General features: G+C 42.0%; 1 protein-coding gene across 3 annotated transcripts in view; it reads left to right on the top strand.

Moving 5' to 3' along the window:
* Positions 1-453: 453 nt before the first annotated feature.
* The window catches only part of prkg1 (protein kinase cGMP-dependent 1), a gene marked incomplete at its 5' end in the record, with an annotated part of 141,921 nt that continues 121,888 nt past the window's right edge, over positions 454-20,486 (top strand). Inside the window, 2 exons of one of the 3 annotated variants that reach the window (XM_080835161.1) lie at positions 454-719; positions 20,407-20,486. The exon at positions 20,407-20,486 is cut by the window's right edge and continues 87 nt beyond it. In XM_080835161.1, coding sequence (XP_080691287.1) covers positions 454-719; positions 20,407-20,486 — 346 coding nt within the window. Of the gene's footprint in view, positions 720-10,230; positions 10,551-20,406 lie in introns of those variants that run through there. The other 2 variants (XM_080835159.1, XM_080835160.1) reach the window with 2 other exon arrangements.

Here is a 20,486-nt window from a genome sequence, read left to right as displayed (position 1 = left end):
CTCATAGGCTACGGCTTGCATACATTTACGTCATCAATAATATCAAATGATAATGTTTGCTATTTTAGGATTGAAGCCTAGGGTTAACAGGGAACAAATTATGTGAATGGTCCTCCCCCCTTCATCGGACCACGCTCACAACTCAGCGCGGCTGACTTCTCGGAGCTCACCCGCACCCGTTCCGCTTGGCTACATAGTGACCCTGGTCTCTTCCAGGAGGGAAAGGGCAGCTCTAATTGGTTTCTCAACGCAATACAGCCATTAGCCTGCAGGAGGGTCCGTGGACAAGCACTTAGCAGGCCGTCGGTCAGATTGAAATCATTGGCGACAGTCCGTGTTCATGTGCGTCTGGGAGCACTAGGGTATATCCAGAGTCTCTGAGTTTAGTGTGGATTTCGCCGGGCTCATATTGTCAACAACATTATAGACAAAGTTTTGTTCCCTCTCGTCAGCATGAGTGATTTAGAGGAAGACTTTACAAAAATTCTGCTCATGAAGGAGGAGAGGATTAAGGATATGGAGCAACGTCTTGCTGAAAAGGAGGAAGAGATCCACGAACTGAAGATAAAACTGCACAAATACCAATCCGTCTTGCCCAGCGCTCAAATAATTGGACCCCGCACCAGGCGAGCCCCAGGCATCTCTGCAGAACCGCAACCGTTCAGATCTTTCCAGGACCTCACGAGTCAAGCATTTGGGAAACATGCCAAGTCTGACAGGTAGCAGTTCACTTCTTTGTCACTCGTGAACTATTAATACTGACAGAGATGGCGATCTTTTGAACTGATTGTGTGCGTTATGTGAAAGGCAGGCTCCTATGCAGAACTATACTTTCGTGAATTATTTAACAACAAACTAAAATGTAGAGAATGGAAGCTGCTTAGCGTACTGTTTTTATTGATCGATCTGCGCTCTCATTCATAACGGCGAAGAAAGGGAAAGACAGCGGGAATGGGCTTGGCTCCAGTGTTTTGAATTGATCGTGTCTATCGTTCTGCTCTCCGGGGTATTGCCTGGAGGAAGCGCATGACATTATCGGCTTTTATAGATGACACACAAGGTATCCACCGCGTATCTTTAGACATTTAATACTTTATTAGAAAACGCCCGGCAAAATGTGCTCGTTGGTTTAAAAGCGCCTCCTTAACATCTTCTGGATATATTGGAGCGGACCAGCTTTGGTTTAAAAAGTTGTCTGCAATGCGAAATGCACTGTCCCTTCTAAGAACTAGTTAAATATCTAAACTGCTTCACTTGGTGTTCCCATAGAGATTGGTCATTGAACCTTGCAAAGAGGGCATCGTGTATTATGAACTCAATATTCACAGGCGCATTGAGAAGCTAAAATGCATGTGTGTGTGTGTGTGTGTGTGTGTGTGTGTGTGTGTGTGTGTGTGTGGGGGGGGGGGGGGGGGGGGGGGGGGGGGTGGTTGTGTCTGTTTATGTGTTGTGTTGTGTTGACATGAGGTGCTCAGTATGTTTAAAATGTTGTCATCACAGACTTGGCTCATGAAACATTTAAATTGTTAAGGATGGTGAGATGTAACAAACAAAACCTGCAGGCCTCGCCCTACAGTTACATTTGGATTGTTTGGGCACTCGTTTACAAAACCACACCTTAGCCTGCCTACTAACTACAGATGTGTCCACAGATACACGTTTTATACACTAACTGACGTTTTTTTATACATGGCTGTACGTAATCAATCACTGGTTCATCCTCGCTCTGTGACACTGTAATCCCGGTTCCCACGTCCTTACCTTGATCAATTCTTAATGCCCATTTGATGAATTATTTATGCAATAGCCGCTTCCATATTTAGGGTATAATTTCAAAGGGCCGTTCTTCATTTCTATTTATAAGGGCGCAAATGAGATTCCCCCACTAAGGTTGATTTATGTGTGAATGTTCTCCCATTCCTGATCATATCAGAGCCTGGTAGTCAGTTTTACAGTCCTACAGTTATTTTCTGTGCTATCATAACTATTCCTCAAAGTGTGTGTAGATCTTTAATTTAACTCGAAAAGATTAATTCAGGACTGGTGCCCTAATGTTTTTATAACTAAATTACTCAGAAGTAACCATTCGCATGTCCTCCTTGGTTCATAGTAGGTGACTTTTGCACTGCTTATATTTAATAGTATTGGCCCATTGGCCGAGTTATATCCATTATTGAACTGTGCCCTTTTTTACCACTAGGTGTCAGCAAAAGAACGCACAGAGGATACATTTTTTTTAGGTTTGGACAGACTACATGACAGTTGCTATAAATTAAAACTATTTTAAGAAATCAATTTAAGGTGATGGTGTTTTCAGTTTTCGTTGGGGACATTCAAAACGTTGCTGTCTACGTTTTTTCAAGGCATTTACACTATGAATGCGCAGTAAGTGAAAGAGACGATTGCACCCCATGACCTGCAAGTATGAACACCTTACTCTCACAAAGGCGTACGCAGCATTGTCACTTATCGATTTCTTTTTTCGATATGATTGAAATACGACTGCAGCCTGTGTTACACCTGTACCTCTGCTTACGCACTCCCCCTTTTTTCATATCAATAACACTTGGTGCGCCATGAACGGCGGGATGTTTTGTCTCCATAATGATGGGCTGAACTGAATAAGCAGGCGCTTTTGAATTGGAAGGCCCCAGCGAGTACGCCCCCTTGCCGTGTTTCTAAATTAAAACTCCCCAGTGTAATCAACAAGCTCCTTGAAAAGCACTTGAGCATTGAAAAGTGCGTAATCTTGACGGACACAAAAAACGGTCTCTGTTTCGTGCATATGTGCGCCTGCCATTGGGGACCCGGTGTTGTACCCGATTCAGCACCCCCGTCAGAATATGCACCCCCTTGACGCACCACTCGCTTGCCTAAACAAACGCAGGGGAAAATACTATACTACGATTTCATTATTTGTGAAAGAGATCGAAGAGAAGAACACAAGTGATTACAGTCTTTAGAACTGTTCTAAAGAGTACAAACAACCGATGTTTTTCTATGCAACCCTTGACGCACCACTCGCTTGATCGGAAAGGAAAGCAGTTCGCCTAAATAAACGCATGGAAAAATACTATACTACGATTTCATTATTTGTGAAAGAGATGGAAGAGAAGAACACAAGTGATTACAGTCTTTAGAACTGTTCTAAGAGTACAAACAACCGATGTTTTTCTTTCAAAAACCTCGGATAATAGCGAACGCAAAAGAACACCTTTTTGTTCTGTGGAAATATATAGCCTACCCAAGCCATGACTTCAAAATGAATTAATGTAATTTTTAATTAGCAAGTTGAATGTATTTGACACGGTGTTTCACAAGACTAAATAACGAAATGCAGTGTAGGATCTAACAGGAAGTGCAAATAAGCAGAAAGTGCAGAATATGTGCATATGAATGGCAGTGGTATATACTAGGATAGTATAAGATACAGTATGATACTGTACTCTGCTTACTCATACTAGTCCCATGTCTGTACTCTGAAAAGCATTTGATGATCGGATCAACAGAATTCTTTTAAAGGGGGGGGGTGTGCATATCACGACAGGCCAATTTCATACCATGCAGAATAAGCACCCCCTGTTCAATTCTGCTAGGAAGGTGGCACATGCATGAAACTCACTCTGCCTACTCATACTAGTCCCATGTCTGTACTCTGAAAAGCATTTGATGTTGGGGTCAACAGAATTCTTTTAAAGGGGGGGGGTGCATATCACGACAGGCCTATTTTCACACCGGTCAGAATAAGCACCCCCCTTAAAATAATTCTGTTGACTCCAACATCAAATGCTTTTCAGAGTACAGCCAAGGGACTAGTATGAGTAAGCAGAGTGAGTTTCATGCATGTGACACCTTCCTAGTAGAATTGAACAGGGGGTGCTTATTCTGACTGGTGTGAAAATAGGCCTGTCGTGATATGCACCCCCTCCTTTAAAATAATTCTGTTGATCCGATCATCAAATGTTTTTCAGAGTACATACATGGGACTAGTATGAGTAAGCACAGTGAGTTTCATGCATGTGACACCTTCCTAGTAGAATTGAACAGGGGGTGCTTATTCTGACTGGTGTGAAAATAGGCCTGTCGTGATATGCACCCCCTCCTTTAAAATAATTCTGTTGATCCGATCATCAAATGCTTTTCAGAGTACATACATGGGACTAGTATGAGTAAGCACAGTGAGTTTCATGCATGTGACACCTTCCTAGTAGAATTGAACAGGGGGTGCTTATTCTGACTGGTGTGAAAATAGGCCTGTCGTGATATGCACCCCCTCCTTTAAAATAATTCTGTTGATCCGATCATCAAATGCTTTTCAGAGTACATACATGGGACTAGTATGAGTAAGCACAGTGAGTTTCATGCATGTGACACCTTCCTAGTAGAATTGAACAGGGGGGTGCTTATTCTGACTGGTGTGAAAATAGGCCTGTCGTGATATGCACCCCCCCTTTAAAAGAATTCTGTTGATCCGATCATCAAATGCTTTTCAGAGTACAGACATGGGACTAGTATGAGTAAGCACAGTGAGTTTCATGCATGTGACACCTTCCTAGTAGAATTGAAGAGGGGGGTGCTTATTCTGACTGGTGTGAAAATAGGCCTGTCGTGATATGCACCCCCCCCTTTAAAAGAATTCTGTTGATCCAATCATCAAATGCTTTTCAGAGTACAGACATGGGACTAGTATGAGTAAGCACAGTGAGTTTCATGCATGTGACACCTTCCTAGTAGAATTGAACAGGGGGGTGCTTATTCTGACTGGTGTGAAAATAGGCCTGTCGTGATATGCACCCCCCCCCCTTTAAAAGAATTCTGTTGATCCGATCATCAAATGCTTTTCAGAGTACAGACATGGGACTAGTATGAGTAAACAGAGTACTGTATCATACTGTATCTTATACTATCTCATTATGTATATACCACTGCCATTCATATGCACATATTCTGCACTTTCTGCTTATTTGCACTTCCTGTTAGATACTAAACTGCATTTCGTTATTTAGTCTTGTGAAACACCGTGTCAAATTCATTCAACTTGCTCATTCAAAATTACATTAATTCATTTTGTAGTCATGGCTGGGGTAGGCTATATATTTCCACAGAACAAAAAGGTGTTCTTTTGCGTTCGCTATTATCCGAGGCTTTTGGAAGAAAAACATCGGTTGTTTGTACTCTTTAGAACAGTTCTAAAGACTGTAATCACTTGTGTTCTTCTCTTCCATCTCTTTCACAAATAATGAAATCGTAGTAGGCTATAGTATTTTTCCATGCGTTTATTTAGGCGAACTGCTTTCCTTTCCGATCAAGCGAGTGGTGCGTCAAGGGGGTGCATAGAAAAACATCGGTTGTTTGTACTCTTTAGAACAGTTCTAAAGACTGTAATCACTTGTGTTCTTCTCTTCCATCTCTTTCACAAATAATGAAATCGTAGTATAGTATTTTTCCCTGCGTTTGTTTAGGCGAACTGCGAGTGGTGCGTCAAGGGGGTGCATATTCTGACGGGGGTGCTGAATCGGGTACAACACCGGTGTTGTACCCGATTCAGCACCCCCGTCAGAATATGCACCCCCTTGACGCACCACTCGCTTGCCTAAACAAACGCAGGGGAAAATACTATACTACGATTTCATTATTTGTGAAAGAGATGGAAGAGAAGAACACAAGTGATTACAGTCTTTAGAACTGTTCTAAAGAGTACAAACAACCGATGTTTTTCTATGCACCCCTTGACGCACCACTCGCTTGATCGGAAAGGAAAGCAGTTCGCCTAAATAAACGCATGGAAAAATACTATACTACGATTTCATTATTTGTGAAAGAGATGGAAGAGAAGAACACAAGTGATTACAGTCTTTAGAACTGTTCTAAAGAGTACAAACAACCGATGTTTTTCTTCCAAAAGCCTCGGATAATAGCGAACGCAAAAGAACACCTTTTGTTCTGTGGAAATATATAGCCTACCCCAGCCATGACTACAAAATGAATTAATGTAATTATGAATGAGCAAGTTGAATGAATTTGACACGGTGTTTCACAAGAGTAAATAACGAAATGCAGTTTAGTATCTAACAGGAAGTGCAAATAAGCAGAAAGTGCAGAATATGTGCATATGAATGGCAGTGGTATATACATAATGAGATAGTATAAGATACAGTATGATACAGTACTCTGCTTACTCATACTAGTCCCATGTCTGTACTCTGAAAAGCATTTGATTATCGGATCAACAGAATTATTTTAAGGGGGGGGGGGAGCGAGCATATCACGACAGGCCAATTTCATACCATGCAGAATAAGCACCCCCTGTTCAATTCTACTAGGAAGGTGTCACATGCATGAAACTCACTCTGCTTACTCATACTAGTCCCATGTCTGTACTCTGAAAAGCATTTGATGTTGGGGTCAACAGAATTCTTTTAAAGGGGGGGGTGCATATCACGACAGGCCTATTATCACACCAGTCAGAATAAGCACCCCCCTGTTCAATTCTACTAGGAAGGTGTCACATGCATGAAACTCACTCTGCTTACTCATACTAGTCCCATGTCTGTACTCTGAAAAGCATTTGATGTTGGGGTCAACAGAATTCTTTTAAAGGGGGGGGTGCATATCACGACAGCCCTATTTTCACACCAGTCAGAATAAGCACCCCCCTGTTCAATTCTACTAGGAAGGTGTCACATGCATGAAACTCACTCTGCTTACTCATACTAGTCCCATGTCTGTACTCTGAAAAGCATTTGATGTTGGGGTCAACAGAATTCTTTTAAAGGGGGGGGTGCATATCACGACAGGCCTATTATCACACCAGTCAGAATAAGCACCCCCCTGTTCAATTCTACTAGGAAGGTGTCACATGCATGAAACTCACTCTGCTTACTCATACTAGTCCCATGTCTGTACTCTGAAAAGCATTTGATGTTGGGGTCAACAGAATTCTTTTAAAGGGGGGGGTGCATATCACGACAGCCCTATTTTCACACCAGTCAGAATAAGCACCCCCCTGTTCAATTCTACTAGGAAGGTGTCACATGCATGAAACTCACTCTGCTTACTCATACTAGTCCCATGTCTGTACTCTGAAAAGCATTTGATGTTGGGGTCAACAGAATTCTTTTAAAGGGGGGGGGTGCATATCACGACAGCCCTATTTTCACACCAGTCAGAATAAGCACCCCCCTGTTCAATTCTACTAGGAAGGTGTCACATGCATGAAACTCACTGTGCTTACTCATACTAGTCCCATGTCTGTACTCTGAAAAGCATTTGATGATCGGATCAACAGAATTCTTTTAAAGGGGGGGTGCATATCACGACAGGCCTATTTTCACACCAGTCAGAATAAGCACCCCCCTCTTCAATTCTACTAGGAAGGTGTCACATGCATGAAACTCACTGTGCTTACTCATACTAGTCCCATGTCTGTACTCTGAAAAGCATTTGATGATCGGATCAACAGAATTATTTTAAAGGGGGGGTGCATATCACGACAGGCCTATTTTCACACCAGTCAGAATAAGCACCCCCCTGTTCAATTCTACTAGGAAGGTGTCACATGCATGAAACTCACTGTGCTTACTCATACTAGTCCCATGTATGTACTCTGAAAAGCATTTGATGATCGGATCAACAGAATTATTTTAAAGGAGGGGGTGCATATCACGACAGGCCTATTTTCACACCAGTCAGAATAAGCACCCCCTGTTCAATTCTACTAGGAAGGTGTCACATGCATGAAACTCACTCTGCTTACTCATACTAGTCCCTTGGCTGTACTCTGAAAAGCATTTGATGTTGGAGTCAACAGAATTATTTTAAGGGGGGTGCTTATTCTGACCGGTGTGAAAATAGGCCTGTCGTGATATGCACCCCCCCCCCCCCTTTAAAATAATTCTGTTGACCCCAACATCAAATGCTTTTCAGAGTACAGACATGGGACTAGTATGAGTAGGCAGAGTGAGTTTCATGCATGTGCCACCTTCCTAGCAGAATTGAACAGGGGGTGCTTATTCTGCATGGTATGAAATTGGCCTGTCGTGATATGCACCCCCCCCCCTTTAAAAGAATTCTGTTGATCCGATCATCAAATGCTTTTCAGAGTACAGACATGGGACTAGTATGAGTAAGCAGAGTACAGTTTCATACTGTATCTTATACTATCCCAGTATATACCACTGCCATTCATATGCACATATTCTGCACTTTCTGCTTATTTGCACTTCCTGTTAGATCCTAAACTGCATTTCGTTATTTAGTCTTGTGAAACACCGTGTCAAATACATTCAACTTGCTAATTCAAAATTACATTAATTCATTTTGTAGTCATGGCTTGGGTAGGCTATATATTTCCACAGAACAAAAAGGTGTTCTTTTGCGTTCGCTATTATCCGAGGTTTTTGAAAGAAAAACATCGGTTGTTTGTACTCTTAGAACAGTTCTAAAGACTGTAATCACTTGTGTTCTTCTCTTCCATCTCTTTCACAAATAATGAAATCGTAGTATAGTATTTTTCCATGCGTTTATTTAGGCGAACTGCTTTCCTTTCCGATCAAGCGAGTGGTGCGTCAAGGGTTGCATAGAAAAACATCGGTTGTTTGTACTCTTTAGAACAGTTCTAAAGACTGTAATCACTTGTGTTCTTCTCTTCGATCTCTTTCACAAATAATGAAATCGTAGTATAGTATTTTCCCCTGCGTTTGTTTAGGCAAGCGAGTGGTGCGTCAAGGGGGTGCATATTCTGACGGGGGTGCTGAATCGGGTACAACACCGGTGCTCGGGTACATTTGCATGTCACCTCTCACGGTTGCATTCACTTTGATCGCTTGGTCTGGTATCTTGCAAGGGCCCTTCCCCGAGGATGTCCATGTCGCCCTAATTGGGTCGTGCTCCTAAACATATTTAGAAAGGTGAAGGGAGCACGCCGCAGTTGATGAAAGGACCTGAAACAAAACCAATGGCTAAACACAGGCTAGTCTTAGCTGACCTAAAATGTGAAATATATTGCTTAGATAGACATGTAACAACTCACCAAATCGTTTATACAAGAAAATAATTGGATGGAAACAGATTGACGCGGTTCGGGCGACTCAACAGGTGCGGAGTTCGGGGAATTTGCAATGTATAACTATCATCACAAGAGGGAGCCTTTTACCTTCTTCAGGCTACTCATTACTTTGGGTGTAGTATTGCTACAGGAAACTGAGAAGGTCATAGACTCATAGAGGTCATAGACTAATTTCAAGTGTGTGTGTGTGTGTGTGTGTGTGTGTGTGTGTGTGTGTGTGTGTGTGGACATATAACTAAAGTAAAAGTGAGGGGAATATGTCTGTTGAGTGCACATTCACATGAGACTAAGTAGGTACACAGAATCACTCTTGTGAGATTAGGATTAGGAAGAAACTAAATTGCTCTACATAAAACATAAAAAAAAAAAAAAGATTGAGGACATCACAATATTGCTGTTTTACACTGTGAAAACACAGTGTAAAACATGTACCCTTAATATGTGAACTTTCAGTTTTGGTTCAGGATTATAATTCCTTGACATTCTCCCTTCCAGCCTCCTCCTTATTAACAATGATATTAATTATTGCCTGGTCTTCCTCTTCTTCCTCCATCCTTCCAGCTATCATAATTTCCAACAACATGTCAATGTATACAGTGATATAAAATACTAGCAAACTGTACATTTTAATCACTTGTTGACACCCTGAAGTGATTGGGGCACCTTATATTTTTCTCTCAATCCATCCGTGTTTTTCTTTCCATATTTCTCAACTCATAGAGCTGTCTCTCATAAAAGGTGCACGCGTTCCTTCGATTCTGTCCTGGCTTCCCTGTTAGGTGTGTTCGCGCAGTCTTATTGGCTGCGCACACAATTGAGCGGAGCTTGGAACTTGCTGTAAGCTTAGAGCCGGTGTTCTGAGCTTCGGCATCCTGCGTGACACTCGCGTCTCCAGCCAGTGGCGACTGACGTGTTTGAGACGATGAATGTTTCGTGAAACTTCTGTCTACCCATTTTTTTCTAAATGGTGGAAAGGCACTGAGCATTTTTTGGAACGACACTGTAAAGAGCTCTAGTTTGCTTGTCAAACCATTGCCAATCGTTAAGAAGCTTCCACAAGCGAAGGCATTTTGCCATCGCAGTTCATTTTTGGACAACAAACGCTCTCCGGTGATTTTATGCCACTGTGTGAGGATTCTGAAATAACTTTGCTGGCGCCTGCGAAATCCGAAGGAGCTATGGGGACTTTACGCGATCTCCAGTACGCACTGCAGGAGAAAATTGAGGAGTTGAGGCAGCGAGATGCGCTCATTGACGAGTTGGAGCTAGAACTAGACCAAAAAGACGAATTGATTCAAAAGCTGCAGAACGAACTGGATAAGTACCGCTCCGTCATCCGCCCGGCTACTCAACAGGTCCACAAGCAGAGTGTTCTGCAGGAGCAGCAACGGACGAAGAGACAAGCCATATCCGCCGAACCCACCGCCTTTGACATCCAAGAGCTTAGTCACGTCACCCTTCCCTTCTACCCGAAGAGCCCTCAGTAGGTGTCTGACCTACCCAAGGTCTCTAGTCTTATTCACTCATGTGCTACTGAAACACAGCCTCTCAAATTAAATTCCTAGTCACAGCTTCCGCCTTATATACCGGTAAGCCGTTTTACACACAAAAAGGGATTTGATGCAGGCTTGCCCACTTCTTTTCAGATAGAAAATTGTGTACACTATACCCGAGTGATTTGATTGATGGTTGCTTAGGAAACTATCCGAATTATTTGTCAGGCATCTCTCATGATGACAACTTTGAAAGCTGAAAAGTAAAAATTGAATTGAAAGTTATAATTAACTGAAATCCATCATTTATAGCCTAGACTGTCAGCATACCCACTGAGTCTGATTAATGTGACTGGTTGTGGTAGCGTTATGACACTATGAGTGTAGTGTGAGAACCAGGAGCTGACATCATGTAGACATATTTGGACTCTGTGTAGTCCAGCTGGAGTGCTGTTACTTGTTGCTTTGACCATATTTCATGTGTATACAGATAACAAAAAAGGCTGAATTGAGGCATTTTTATTGTAGTTGTTTTACATATACATTTGGTTATTTGATTAAGTGTTAAGATGTGTACGAATTTACATTATAAAAGAGACTAGTAATATAGTAGGAACATTCATCGATTTGTCATCCCTGTACATTCAAGGAAGTGACATTATTATTGGACTTTGAAATTAGAGTCATCATCAAACAGCATTTTTACAGCAGTATGTGGGCAATTGGTATAGGTTCCAGTTGAGGACTGTTCTTCAATGCTGCACATTTTGCTAAGCAGTCGTTCAATTTTAGCTGACAATTACTACCTGTGTGTGGTTTCGTAAGTGGCAGATATGAAAAGGGGGGTCACAGTAACACAGCAAAAGTTCACTTGTTGGCACTGCAGCTGTAGTTTAAAGCTGGGAGAAAGACAATTAAGTGTAGTTAGTGTGCTGTACCGAGGTGGGATAAGGCAGTCAACTGTCCACTCTGTCAGTGTAGACATTATTAAATTACATTTACTGAATAGTATTCAGTCTGAATGGCAAAGAACAGGATCAGAGGAAAACGCCATGTTGTATGTGTTGTTGCTTTGTTGTATGGAACAGTTCGGCTAGACAATCCATGTTCCTTTGGTCTTGACTGAATGCAATCTCAAATATAACATTGAAACAACTGCTGTCTAGCGAAGAGCAAATTCAAAACTTCAAGTCGAATTCAAGTCTTTCATTGAAATTCAGAGTTTTCTATAGTGTTTTTTTGTGGTTGCTGAGTTATTTAATTCTTTTGTTGGAGTCTTGAAGCAGGAAGAATGTCTAAGTTCATCATCTGTTTCTTATTCACCGCCTCCTGTTTTTCACATGAAGTATAACACAGTTATCATTTCACAATGGAAGCACAGAGAGTTGTCAAATGTCTTTCAGAATCCTTCACACCTTTCCTCACTCTGCTAGTTATAGAGAAGTTACATAACAACTCAAATTAATCAAAACCATGCATAATTCAGCCCTATTACTATGAGTCCAGAAGTTTTCCTTCAAACATAAAAAAAATAAAAAAAATATGGGTTGGAATGCACGCCCACATATCAGCGATGTCGAGCGAGGTCTCAGGGGTTCTGCCTCAGTATTCGGGGACCCCTAGGGAGTAGAGAAAAGTTTTTCAGGGCCTCTTTTTGGGGCCCCGACTATTTCTGACATCTGCATCTCCCCTTTTTTCCTCTCCTCCTCCCACTCTCTTTTCAGTCTTCTGCTTCTTTGCTCTTTCGCTTCTGTGGCCTTGAGACTCGAGACGTTCTCAGCAGTGCCTGGCACACCAACTAATGGGATAAGTGTATGAAGCATCGCTCCATTTCTCTCTCTCTCTCCCTCTGCACTGGTCTCCACACTCATCCACCAGATTGTAAGAGTAATGAAAACTATTCAAGTGTGGGTCCAGTGGAACCACTGTTTTCTGGAAGTCTGTGTTTGTGTTGGGAGGGGGGGGGGGGGGGGGGGAGTATATTCTTTGCCCGTCTTGCCCAGGCCCCATGTAAAGTTGAGCGGAATGCTTCCTTGCTGCCTTTACAAAGGGAGCATATTTTTCCTTTTATGGTAATCCTCGTTTAACAGCCCGAGCCAAGAGCAAGATAAATCTTCTCAAACAAAAGAGAGCACATTAGAAGGGGGGGGGGGGGGGGGGGGGGTAGTGTGGTGGTGGGGGAAGAAATGGAGCAAGAGAAGAAGATGGAGAGCGCATGGAGGAAAAGGCTGTAGTAGCTGAAGTGTTTCCCCAAGCAGGACGTCACATCAGTATTCCTCTGCAAAACCTGCTGGGATGTGCTAATGATGCTTCCGCTATCAAAGGCTTTCATTAATCCGTCTGCATGCCCTCACACACACAGACACACACAGACACACACACACACACTCACACACACAAACTCAACCAGACAGTGCACCCCACCCCAGCCCCAACATCCTTAACCTACCACCGAGAGGTAATGAGTTATCCCTGCAGATTGAAATTATATTTTAGAATATGGAAGTGATATGCAAGTTAATAGGTAGGAGGTCAATATGTAAACCTGGGTAGCTCTCGTCAAAGGAGCTTAATGATTTCATACTACACACCCCAAGCGGATTAATATGATTGAAAGATATATAGGCCGCCATTAGTGTATTCTCCAACCTCGATTTATATTTATATGTTTAGTTCAATTTGACGAGGCAAACAGACCGCTGGAGGTCTTAATTTAAGCACTCACCCTTTTGAGCTAGCTGATAGTCTAACCATTACCCTATGGTCTCATGAGAGACACAGGAATGAGGGTGTTCGCTGGGTGTTCCTAGCTCGTGGTTACTAGATTACAGAAACAAGCAAGTTCTATATGGCTCTGCTTTGTGAGTAGTTAGCTTGCTAACGTGCTAATGTTAGATAGTTGGCTCACAAATCACCTCAGATGTATTTTTTTGTTACAATAACTGAATGCTTAGGTCTTGCAGTGTCTATTTCTCTGTAAAATACTGAACAAATTACGTTTACATACCAAAACCGCGTCCACGGAGTTGGTCCACCATATTTGATTCCATTTGGAAAAATCTGAGCGTTCCATTTCTCCATAAATTAACAAAAACTTAGACTGTCATTACTTGAGCCTCTGAAAATGGATTGTATCGATTAATAACACAATTCATGACAGTGTGGGCTTATGCCCCTGCCTGCCCAGTGCTTTTCCTTGCTGTTTTTGCCACAGTGACTCATTGAGGCACAAAGTGATATTATCTGATATTCAAAGTGATATTAGTGATATAGAGAGGACTGTGTGGCTCTAGCTGGTAGATAGCTAGTAGATATCTGGCCAACACAACGCATATGCATTTTTTTACCTAACCTAATTTTACCTTTCTTTAACCCCCCCCCAACTCTGCATAATTTTCCTTTTTCGGCTTGTCTGTTCTAAAAAAAGATACTAAATGGTTACGGTTAAAAAGTAAGTTGTTTGAGGTTTAATGATTTCCTTCTTGTTTACACAGATCTTTTCCCCCCCAATGCTGTCAGATCCAAAAGAGGAGTGTTGTACATGGCACCAAAATTGGGCTGTCAAGTCCCACGTTATTATTTTTCAATCATCCGGAGTCGAGGAAGGATTCCAATAAATTACACTTCAAGCCCCCCCAACACACATACACACACTTCAGACCTTATTGCCTGTCATTACCTTGTTTTGTGGATGATTGGCTCTTTCAACCCAGTGGGGAAATTCCCCCACAACTTGAAAATTCTATCTAGCAATATGCTAGCTGCCCGGCTGCTCCCTGATGTAACCATGGCGATTGAAATTGGGCTTCCTTGATGATGCGAGCTCATGGTCACTAAATTTGGAGAATGGAGGAGGGCAGGAGCGAGTGAATTCTCCCGAGGTGTGCTGATAAATGAGTCTAAGGTTATGCAGTAGATTTGGCATGCAAAACAAGAGGGCATGATACTTGCAGAGCATCGTGGTGTGTTTTTCTTTTAAGCCGCTTCGCTGGGCGGTCCCTCCAGGAAGAAGTCGATGAAGGAAAGTGACAGCCCATAAAACATTTTCATGGTTTCTGTGGCCGTGTGTGGGGCCTGCCTGGCGTGAGATCCGGGACTGTGGTGTGATCGCAGTGGTTTGGGGTGTTTGTTTTCTTCTTGCAAATTCATATGTGCTCATCTCTCTTTTGATCTTTGTTCTATCTAACTATTTGTATGTCATATTGTGTCAAACATCAAAAACGTCACAGAACCTGTTCTCATATGTGTCAATATTCAAATTCGAGAACTAAAAAAAGAATACAGCAGTCACAGGTGTCAGTCTTCCTCTCCCTACATTTGAGTTGAAAATGACTAGCTACAAAACAGAGGCCTACTACAGTAATAAATTAAGCATCAAGGCCTACAAATTCAAACATCAGGACGTTAAGTTTTATCCAAATAAGTCTTAGTATTAGCCTTAAAAAGAATACTAACTTCTAACTGTTATTTCAGTTGAAGCTTGTCAAATATCGGTAACACAGTTTTATTTTACAAGTACAAGGTCATATCCTACATTTATAGCAGTCTCATCCGATAGTAACTGCCTTAAAGGTGCATTAAGGATTAATAGCTATTCGCTAAAGGTATGCTAGCAGCTAAAACTAACGAAATCTCTTGAAATGTGCTGACTTTGACATTATGACAAACTAATTACTCAACGACTGTCCTTACACAGTCAAACACCAATCATGTGCAACACAAGACTAAGCAAGACGGCAAATAAGCTACTTACTAGATCGACAGAAGGTAATCAAAGTCAGGTCGGCGGGCATCGGCAGGCAAAACTACAGAAGGCAGTTATATGCCTATCGACCCTGCTATGCCATTGGCACGGACGCAATTCTCCATATTAAAAGTCATTGTAGCGCCCCAATTTTTTTTAAGCTGTTATTTTAAGGTTAAACTGCTTATCCTAACCCTAACCCTGAAGCATAATTGTTGCATATTGTGCCTTTAAACCATTTAGATATAGATATATATAGCTATGAATGCTAACCACATTAAATTCATTGTTGGAGCCAGTTATGATCACTCAAATGAGTTTAAAGGAGTTGTCCGAGGCTGCTGGAAAAGCAAGCCAGTGGTTATGGCTGAGGCACTCACAGACTACCTGGGTACATGTGAATTAACCTGTATTACATGAAGAAGCTTGTTGGCGTAAGATGTTCTGGAGGTTGGCATGCTGGCATACTCTGACACTTTGCAAGATCTTCTGGATTTTGGCATTCCCAGAGGCGTATAGCTGAAGAGGCCATACCTAGTCCAGTTACATTTGTAAAATAATGAATCAATACATTTTTTGTAGAGGCAAAATTACTTGAGCTGCTGATGGATTGGCCGATTATTGTACACTCCATATTTTATGGTCATTAGGTTGCCCTAGTTAGAGCAACTAACATTATATTTAAAAATAACGCCACAGTTATTTGATTTAGTCAATTTATTCTGTGTGACAACTGCAGCCTCCAAAGCCGCCAGAGCACGTCTTAGTCTACGAACATTAGCTAGCTTAGCTAGGCAGCCGCATGCTAACCATTAGGAGATGAAAAGAGACTAGTCTACTGTTAACTAAAACTTACATTGTTGTTGTTATGGGGAACAAGTCCTTTCTTTCTATTCATATTTCTTTATCCACTATTGGCAGACATCTTGGTGCTCTCCACACCCAGGGAATCTATGTAAACAGTGTGGTCTTACACAGGCGCAGTCTTCACGAACAATAGGTTTGTGTATTCTGCATTCAGGTTTTTCCCAGACTTGCATTTTGCCACTACTGTTTGAGCAGTTGATAATGAGTACTGCACAGATAATTCCTGATTTCCTCTGCAATGTTACTTTACATAGAAAAACAAAAGTTAAAAGTAAAGAAGTCTTGCATTAACACCTGTGCATATTATCACGAGATGCCACCACAGTAATGGCGACTTGTCTACTCCCGGTACTTTACCGGGTTAGTCTATACAGTAGCCGAAAGATGCAGGTGGAGTGGCATTGAGTTGTTGGGAAGCCTTTCAGTAATGCTTGGCTGTATCCTGAGATGTACTTGTTGTTGTCTCTAGTAATGACATGTGTCCTAAAACCATCGTGAGAATGGAGGGGGGTGGGTCTTGGACAGCAGGCATCACTGTTGAGCCGTCTGGAGGTGATGTGGAAAGGAAGGTGTCCACTTGACAACCCCAGTGAAATGGTCACAAAGTTTTCTTTGTTGTTGTTGTTGTTGTTGTTAAGTATCGGTTTAATGATTGTAGTGCACAATGTGTGGTTACAATAAAGGTCAGGTCAGCATACTGTTTTATCCAAAGCCATATTCAGACAACCTGCAGTTATTGGGAATTGAACCCAGAGCAACAGCTTGCAAAGCAGTGATGCTTACCACTGCACTGTAATATGTAGGTAGGTGTGCTGGGTATGAGTACATGCATCTGACAGTGAGTGGTTTTGCCGTGGTTGGAAGTCCCTAACCAGTAGCACAAGGAATTTGAAATAGATTTGTTATGCTTTTGGCGTATGGTTTAATTGCTTATTAAAGTATGTGTGGAAGAAAGATGCTGCGTCGGATACCATCGGAGCAAAACACTATTAGGGAGATGTGGAGTCCATACTCGCAGAGAAGACCAAAAACCAGTGCAGCAGAGTTAGTTGTGGAAAAATCCAGCCCAAGTTAGTTTTAATGGGCTTTCTTCTGACAGTCTGCTGAAAGTGAAGAATATAAATTGGATTAGGGGGTTAGGGTCACATCAGGGTCAGCATGAGTTGACAGGTAGTTAGAGATATTGTTAAGAGTAAGAGGCATGTTAGATATTTTGCACCTTTGGCTGAGAGTTTGTTGACTATCAGCTAATGCATCATTAAAGTAAAATGTCACCAGAAACAGCTTACTTGTGGCCTTCTTACGTGGCCATCTTGAGTAGCCTTCTTATGTGGCCTTCTTGAGTGGCCTTATGTGGCCTGGATTTCCACACAGTGTGACATGTTTCTGTCACAGAGGTGAATGTGGATGAAGGCAGGCCTGCTTGCTGTTTTGTTTCTGTCTGGTGGGCTCATTTCAGATGTGTGAAGATCATGGCAGATTCTCAGCTCTCACACCCAAATGTCACCACTACACCCAAATAACCATGACAACCGCATCTGCATCACATCTACATGTACAGTACACTGTCAATTCCCTGCCTTTCACAGACACACACACATACACACACGCGCACACACACACACACACGCACGCACGCATGCACACGCACACACTCCTACTCCGAAGTATAATATTTCCTTCTCATGTCTTGTATTTTAATCACACATGAAGAGTTAGTTTCAGTTAGTTAGTAGCCAGTCAGCTTTGGCCATTAGACTGTTCCCTATACCTATTTCTTGACCTGTGAGCTAAGAGCAGTGTTGGTCTGAAGACCAGCACAGACTGTTAAACCAGAAGGCATTTTCTGGGGCATGTTCCAGTCACCACTTTGGCCAGGTTATGGAGGTACCTTTAACGATACATGTTTCATATTGTTCCAGTTATGATGCATGTTAAGGCCTATTAATATGAAGGTGTAGTTATTTATGTTTAACTATAAATATGATTATAAATTATGTGTGTGTACGGTTTTGTTCATGATTTATCATTTATAATTGCTGTATAATTTGTCAAAAGACTCTTACAGCAGAACAGTCAGGCTTTGCCTTGGCTCAGGTCCCATGTCTCTTAAGTGAGATTATATCCGCTGACAAGACTCCACATTACTTATTTGGCTCCTGTGGAACTGTGTGTGTGTGTCTGTGAGTGTCTATGTGTGTATGTTTGGTGTGTGTGTGTGTATGTGTAATTATAATTTTGCCTGTAACATACATTTACCACATTGCCAGAGGGACGTGACAGCTTTTGTGAAACTGCATCCCCATTTTTCTTAATTCAACACAAAAGTTGAGACTTCCATGACAACTCAATTTTACATTGATAACACACTCCTTTATGATAACTGCTGCTATAACTTGTACATGCAGTGTGGTTGTTGAGATTGGAGTCATTTGACTTTACTTCATTAAATGATTCCTCAGCCTCTCAATATGCTTGCTATTAGTTACTCATCTTTTTGCATCTTTGAGTTATAAAATGCTTTGGCTAATGTGTTCCCCCTAGGGGTCAGGCTTTAGAGACCCAGCTTCAGCCAGCTAGCATTAGCTGTTTTGGTGCCAGTTTTAAGTCTTGCACAAGAGTGGCCAATCAGCATAGGGCTCTTGTTACTGTGGTTACGAGTCATGTGACCGTTGAGTACCACGTAACAAATAGCATAGCAAATAGAATAGAAAAGCAACAAAATGAAATGAATGGGAGTGCATATCTCTCTCCAGGTCTTTATAATCCCTTCATCCCTCCATCTCCTTGATCATACATCACTGGGATTGCCACTACGTGAGGTGGCACAGAGTAAGAGGCTTCTGCTGGGCAGAGAAAAGTCCACAAATTCTCACGGCGACGGCCAGTCGTGCCTGAAACAGACAGTTGTGCCTGCCAAAATGACCCAAGGCTGCATTGGAATGATAGGGAGACTCCAGTACCAGTTCAGCTTTAAAACTCTTAAGACTGTATGTATCATTTAGCTTTAAGGCCTAAATGGGGAATACAAAAAAAGTTAACTTGTAATTAGTTTTATGTATAGAATAGTGTTTTAATGATGGTTTGAAGATCTCTTCAAAAGGAGAGGGGGTGGTAGAGAGAATTTGTTTTCAACTTTTAGTTGCGAAGAAACCTTCAGGTTAAGCATATTTTGAGGTATCCTAGCAACCTGCTCAGCCATCATTTGTTTGTGCCTAATCACACCAGTGTTTTGCAACTGGTGATTTTTCCCTTCTAGACCCCAACAAGATAAACGTTTAGCTATAATTCAAGGACTCAGGGTCTTGAGGAGTAGACAATGACTGCTGTGGGTAACAAAAGGGGCAAACCGGATTATGAACACAAATGAAACAACTCGCAACACGTAGCCAGAGTTTTATTTTCATTAGCTGAAACAGTCATACAGTTCAGAGATCGGATCTCACCGGAGGACATTAGCATACGATATTACTGTGCGAGTGCCGCTTGTGGCGTATCGCTAACACGCCATATCTGTATTATCTCCCAGAATCCCCTAGGGCCCCCTTTTGGGTGGCTGGTACTTGCGTAACTGACTCCGGCCGACGCGGAACAGATGTTCCATCTCAAACCGTCACGAAGCAAAGGCCGGCACCACTTGGTTTCTTGTTATGATGTGTCATAATGTGTGGAAGTGTGGAAGGGCCTCTTTGTCAAATCATCAGCCCTCTAAGGTAATGAAAGGGAAACACAGATGATTATTGAACCGATTACAGTAGCGTGCTGCAGGGTGCTTCTGACTTAATGGGATGTAAATGTGTTGTTCAGTGGAGTTTCAGAACATTTCTGACTGAGCGTGTTGGTATGATGCTATTTTTCTGTAGCTCTGGCATTTGACCTGCAGTCGAAGTCATCCCTTGGAGGTGGGAGCATTGTTGCCAACGGTAGTGTCGGCACCCCAATCCCTCACATAATCTCAGTGCGTATGGAGAGTCTGACCAAAAGTCATTTTCCAACCCCTCTCTCCACCCACTCATTTCCTGTCACTCTCTACTGTCCTGTCCTAATAACGGCTAAAAAGGCCAAACTTAAACTAAAAATATATATATAATGCCTAGGAGGAAGTCTCTTTTATTTGCGTTCATCCATCTTTCAATCACCTTGGAAAAGACAGGGAAGTCAAATGCTCAACCAGATAATCAAATGATCTTTTCTGCTGTCATTATTTCAACTCTAACATCATTTTCTGTTCACAGGTCCAAAGAACTGATCAAGGAGGCCATTTTAGACAATGACTTCATGAAGAACCTGGAGCTCTCTCAGATCCAGGAGATTG

Source organism: Sprattus sprattus (assembly GCF_963457725.1).
Source record: "Sprattus sprattus genome assembly, chromosome: 3".
In the NCBI taxonomy this organism is placed as follows: Eukaryota; Metazoa; Chordata; class Actinopteri; order Clupeiformes; family Clupeidae; genus Sprattus; species Sprattus sprattus.
Note: the sequence above shows the minus strand (reverse complement) of the source record. Positions and strands in the feature narration are given on the sequence as shown.